This window comes from Physcomitrium patens, chromosome 6 (assembly GCF_059467195.1).
Source record: "Physcomitrium patens ecotype Gransden chromosome 6, ASM5946719v1, whole genome shotgun sequence".
In the NCBI taxonomy this organism is placed as follows: domain Eukaryota; kingdom Viridiplantae; phylum Streptophyta; class Bryopsida; order Funariales; family Funariaceae; genus Physcomitrium; species Physcomitrium patens.
In genome coordinates this window covers 19148587-19154278 of record NC_143415.1, presented here as the reverse complement: position 1 = coordinate 19154278, position 5692 = coordinate 19148587, and the positions used below count along the sequence as shown (strand labels likewise).

General features: G+C 47.5%; 1 protein-coding gene across 3 annotated transcripts; it reads left to right on the top strand.

The window, feature by feature from the left end:
- The first annotated feature begins 418 nt into the window (after positions 1 to 418).
- Positions 419 to 4747, top strand: LOC112283633 (low affinity inorganic phosphate transporter 1). Of its 3 annotated transcripts, XM_024522615.3 has the most exons (7): positions 419 to 734; positions 847 to 1008; positions 1818 to 1924; positions 2048 to 2236; positions 2433 to 2634; positions 2800 to 3053; positions 3346 to 4747. In XM_024522615.3, exons 3-7 carry the CDS (start codon positions 1846 to 1848, stop codon positions 4200 to 4202), a joined length of 1581 nt encoding a protein of 526 aa, XP_024378383.1. In that variant the 5' UTR covers positions 419 to 734; positions 847 to 1008; positions 1818 to 1845; the 3' UTR covers positions 4203 to 4747. The 3 variants fall into 3 exon arrangements, with proteins under 3 accessions (XP_024378383.1, XP_024378384.1, XP_090107619.1); XM_024522616.3 differs by lacking the exon at positions 847 to 1008 and having other exon boundaries at positions 445 to 734; XM_090251493.1 differs by lacking the exon at positions 419 to 734 and having other exon boundaries at positions 822 to 1008.
- The last annotated feature ends 945 nt before the right edge of the window (positions 4748 to 5692 follow it).

Genomic DNA, 5692 nt, shown 5'->3' with positions numbered 1-5692 from the left:
AACCCCACCCAACAAAACAAGCTATTTTTGAAGCAAAGACTCAACTACACTGCAGGTGGAGTTAATAATAAAAATAAGGCCGAAGTCCGGGTCCGAAGAAAGAGGCAGATATGAGGAAGAGTGGTGATGAGGGCATGATCGGTGAAAGGAGCAGCAGCAGCGGGGATGCAAACGAAGGGATCGACGACGGCGAAGAAAAGACGAGAATGGGCGCGACGTCGCAAAAGTGGTAAGACAGGGGCTTCCCTGTCAGAGTCGAATTGGCAAGCTATAGTTGACCCATAGCTATTTTCCCTCATGCTGCACTCAGTCAAGGAAGAGGCTTCGAAGCCGTTTTCTGGAAGACATCTCTCGACCACTGGAGGTTGGAAAGCGCTAAAATGACCACCAGTGAGCCACTCCTATCGAATACGAGACAACCGCGAGTTCTCATCTGGATTGACAAAAAACTAAAGTCCCGCCACCGAAGACGAGAATCATCTTGCGTTTGCCGTCTCGAAAGATCCGGAGAACAAGAACAAAGTAGTAGGGAAGGGAGGATAGTAGGAAGGTGCTGCAGGCTTACGTTTTGCGAGAGAAGGCAGGAGAAAAAGTTGTGGATTGCGAGGGGTAGGTTAGAAGATAGAGGCATCGCGAGGTAGGCTAGATTCGGGAGCCGGTGAGCGAAGGGTCGTTTGGAGGGACAACGTCAGGACGATTCCGTGGGCATTGGATCTGGAAGGAATAAACTTCTGGTGCGCAAGTAGCCAGCCCCCCTCCCTGCTTGTCTGCCGTGCTTATAAAGACGTGATCGGACCATTCATTCGTACCATGACAGTTTCCCCCCGCTGGCTGTGTTGCATGTAGTTCGATCACGACGGGTCTGGAACTGTGGATTGCAAGCCATGGTCGAATGATGTTGATTGGGAGGTTTCTATTCATTCACGCAGTTGTGGAGTCCAGTTTGGGAGAGGTTGTTGCTTACCGCAGAAGAAGAAGTCTTTGCGGCCGACGGAATTAAAACCAGAAGTGAGTCTTCGTGCATTGCAGTTAGTTTTCGCAGGGTCTGATATGCTCTCGGTTTCTGTGTGTGCGCTAGTGTGTGTGTGTTTGTTTATCGGTTTGGATTTCTCTATTCCATAGCATTGCCGACGATTTCTGTCGTTACGCAGTGTTGAAGCTTGTAGCGGGGTCTTCGGGAAGCCTTCTGTACCGGCTTCTCGGTTTCTTTTTGCTGCTACCATACCTGCATATTTTTGCTGCGAAAGAAGTGTCCTTCATTCGCTCCAGTTTGTCTACATGGTAGCTCGACGGTCGGTGTATCAGCGGTTGCAGGGATTGTCTCGCACCTTTCTTGGTTGGAAGCTGCATCAAGATAATCGATTAGTCATTGGATGAGATCACGAGGAGCAGATCTTTCAGCAGCAGTTGGTGCATTGATGCTGGCTTAACTGCCAAGTCTGTCGTTCCGCTTCGTTTCTTTGGGTCCGCTTGGGGTCGGTGTCATTCTGCGGAAGAATCGCCGAATAGTTCTATTATTAGTTAACAATAGAGATTTCGTGGAATTTTACGGCAAGAATCTCTTCGTGCGTCTCATGCGTGGGGGAATCTGTGTTTCACACTCCAGCTTCCGACAAAACACAGATTCCCCCGCGCATGAGATTCTTAAGTGTGAGGGAGGATGAAATTGAATCTTAGGTGCTCGATAGGAGAAGGTGTGCGTTGAACTGTTCTTCTTGTCCTTTTTTTAGACGAAGGGTTTTGAGAGGTAGCCAATGCCTCCAATCTTTCTTGCATCGTTCTTACATTCTTGTCCTCCCCCGTTTCTCAATGCACAGAAACTAAAGGAACTCGGAGTTATCAACGATGGCGAAGCTCGAGGTGTTGACGGCGTTGGACAAGGCCAAGACGCAATGGTACCATTTCACAGCGATCATCATTGCGGGTAAGAAATTCTGCTAACTAATCTTTGCCATGATGGGTAATGCAAATTTACCAAATCCGGGTCACGCACATTATCCCCTCTCTCCACAATTTTACCTTACCATTATTGCACGCTTTCTTGCAGGTATGGGGTTTTTCACCGACGCATACGATTTGTTCTCCATCCCCATCGTCACGGGGCTTCTGGGTAGGATTTACTATCAGACTCCTGGCACTGCTAACCCCGGTAGCCTGCCCCCGAACGTGAACGCTGCAGTGAACGCTATGGCTTTGATCGGCACTCTGATGGGTCAACTCTTCTTTGGATGGCTAGGTGAGATCCATCGCTCCTTTCAGCTGTGCACGTCAGCTTTTCTCAGGCACTTCGATGGATTACAATCCTGCACATATTTAACGTCACCGAATCAGGGAAGCCTAGCTTGGCTTCCGTAGACCAGTTTTGGGGGTTAACACTTTCCATTAATCGTTTGAGCTGACGGAATGACTGAATTGCTTGGTGGTGCAAACAGGCGACAAGCTCGGTCGGAAGAAGGTATATGGTATTACGCTTGTTCTCATGGTCGCGGCTGCACTCGCCTCGGGTCTCTCCTTTGGCCACACTCCCAAGTCTGTGATGACAACGCTTTGCTTTTTCCGGTTCTGGCTTGGCTTCGGTATTGGTGGAGACTATCCATTGAGTGCGACGATTATGTCGGAATACGCTAACACCAGGTAATAGATCCACTTCAAGCTTCTGCACATTGGGTCGTAGTCCGGGCAAAGAAAGTAGAAGAAGTGGACGACAGAGTATCCTTTCAGCCTTGTTGCGAGAAGATGTGACTGAAGTGCTCACCAATTTTTTATTTTTTATTTTTTTATTTTTTTATGAAATGCCAGGACCCGAGGAGCTTTCATCGCGGCCGTCTTTGCTATGCAAGGAACGGGAATCTTGTGTGCTGGCGCAGTCGGTTGCATCGTTGGTGGAATATACAACAACGTCGTCCATGCACCTGCATACAAGGTCAACCCAATCGCCTCGGTGCCAGACTCTGCAGACTTCGTGTGGCGTGCCGTTCTCATGTTCGGTGCAATTCCAGCTGCTGCCACTTACTACTACCGAATGAAGATGCCCGAAACAGCGCGTTTCACAGGTGAGACCGTCTACATGAGAATTTTTGGGTATGAGTTTCAGCAGAAATGATTAGACGATGATTTCAATTCCACAAACAATGACGAGCACAGAGTCGTAGTATTATTTTGAACCGTAAATTAAACAAGAGTCTCTATCAACTGTGGTAATTAGATGTAGAAATCACCAACACTTGAATTGTGTGCAAGTCTCTTTTTTAGACTTATCTTCTCTACCATGGTCCAGTTTTTCTGTTGTCTTGTGAATCACTGGTTATTATCTAACTGTTCGGGATCTGACGTTTTTTTGTGCAGCGCTCGTGGCTGGAGATGCCAGAAAGGCTGCTAAGGACATGTCTACAGTTCTCCAAGTCGACCTTACACAGGATGACGCGCGCAGCAGAGTCCAAGGACCCCAGTACACTTTGTTCTCCCCCGAATTCATGCGCAGGCACGGCCTTCACCTGCTCGGCACAACATCGTGTTGGTTTTTGCTCGATGTAGCTTTCTACTCTCAGAATCTGTTCCAGAAGGACGTCTTCACCGCCGTCCACTGGCTACCCGCAAGGAAGGAAATGTCAGCCGTTGGAGAAGTTTTCAGAGTTGCGCGAGCGCAGTCGCTCATCGCGCTGTGCTCAACTGTTCCAGGCTACTGGGTCACCGTCGCCCTTATCGACCGCATTGGTCGGTTCACGATCCAGCTCCAAGGATTCTTCTTCATGACAGTGTTCATGCTTGGTCTTACCATCCCTTACAACCATTGGTTACACAACTCTACGGGTTTCATCATCATGTACGCGCTCACCTTCTTCTTCGCCAACTTTGGCCCTAACAGCACGACCTTCATCGTCCCCGCTGAAGTCTTCCCTGCCCGATTCCGCTCAACTTGCCATGGTATCTCTGCCGCAGCGGGCAAAGCTGGCGCTATTATTGGATCCTTCGGTTTCCTCTATGCGTCTCAGAGCTCTCATCAGAAGACGGTCGCGGCAGGATACAGCAAAGGAATCGGTGTTCGGAACGCGCTCTTCCTCCTCGCGGGCACAAATGCGCTCGGCTTTCTTTGCACATTCTTGGTACCTGAGACGAATCAAATCTCCCTGGAGGACCTATCTGGGGAGAATGAGGAAAATGCGAGGAACGACTTGCCAGATGACAAGGTTGCTGCCCTTTAAAGCAAACATTGGTTTTGATTGAGGACATTTCTCACCTCTACCTGCAGCGTGACTTCATTTTACCAGCTATACCATCCCAACTGCGTGCAGATGAGGAACTCTCGGTTGCTTCGAAAATTTTCTTCTCATGGCTTGCACGAGAAGAGGAATTTGCTTCAGTCTGTTTAATTGTTTACAGTCTAGGGTCGACGGTGATTGCTTTGGTTGAATTCGGTTGAGATAAGGTTGCGCAACAGTAGAAGGATTGTGACATTTTACTGTGTTTAATGTTCGTGAAGTTCTGTGACCAAATTTGTACGTTAACAGAATCATACCCCGAATACTTGCGAAGGGGTAATTTGGCAGGATAATCAAGATTTAATAAACTCAGTTGTGATACAACAGTAGTAGCATATTCATAGACAAATTTGTTCAATATTTTCAGACAGGCTAGTTCGAAAACCTTGTGTGCACAACTCTGTCCTACCGGATTTGTTGACATGTTGGAAGTTTTTCCTATTTGTCTTGATGAGCGCTTTATTTTAAAAGGATTTATCATTGCAAGACATCAAGGCATCCGTGTCTGACAAATGCTTGTCAATGTCATCTTGTGTAATCTCAGTGCTGTAGCACTCTTCTCATTTAACATTTGGTACTCTCCCAAGTGCATTTAGAGTACTTCCGTACACAGCATGCCTTCTATTCCTTCATGAATCATTCTAAATTAACAAATAGATATTGGAAATGATAACCACATTCATTCATAAGGTTGTAAGGATCCATGTCGAGCCACAACGATCACATCAAGAAGAGTTGGGATATCCAGTTAACAATTTTGTTTGGCAATAATGAACTGACGGTAGAAGAAGTTGCGAGCAGTTAACGCAAATTAATGCACGTTGAAAATGGCTCCACATATCCGAGTATCAGTATAACAGATTACAAATACAATCAGAGAACTCACAAGTAAGAGGTCGATATGCTGCAACACATAAAATTAGATAGTTTCTTCTTCCACCATTATTTTTACACGAGAAGATCTTCAGCTCATCCTGGTAATTGCAGCATCCAGAAAGGAGACAATGTCAGAAACTCTATGTGGTGGCAGCCGCGAGCTCGACCTTCAGCCTGGAGTCGACACACAACGTCTCCTCGAACCGGATAATCTCATCCTCTGATCCATACGCGACTTGGGTTCTGTAGTCGGTGTTCACCACCACTTTGTCGAGGACTGATTGTTTGCCATCGCTGCTGTAACCTCCAGCATTCTCTATGAGCAAACCCAATGGAGCGACCTCAAACATCAGCCATAGCTTCGCTTTGGTAGTTGGAGAGGTCACGTTTGTGAAGATGCCCCTCTCCTTCACAATGAGCAACTTCTGTTCGAGGCATGCCAGCGAGCATGTCAACAGCAAGTTGCTCGTCTTCGAAGGTGTTGATGCAAGCGGTAGCACCTCAAGAAGCTGTGCGAACCTTGAACGCAATGGTGCGGGGAGCTTCCCCCATGCACA

Bases quoted from the DNA above. Each gene is read 5' to 3' on its own strand.
- LOC112283633 (XM_024522615.3), top strand. From the start codon at position 1,846: ATGGCGAAGCTCGAGGTGTTGACGGCGTTGGACAAGGCCAAGACGCAA. The intron at 1,925-2,047 runs GTAAGAAATTCT...GCTTTCTTGCAG, and splicing joins CACAGCGATCATCATTGCGG to GTATGGGGTTTTTCACCGAC. The intron at 2,635-2,799 runs GTAATAGATCCA...ATGAAATGCCAG, and splicing joins TCGGAATACGCTAACACCAG to GACCCGAGGAGCTTTCATCG.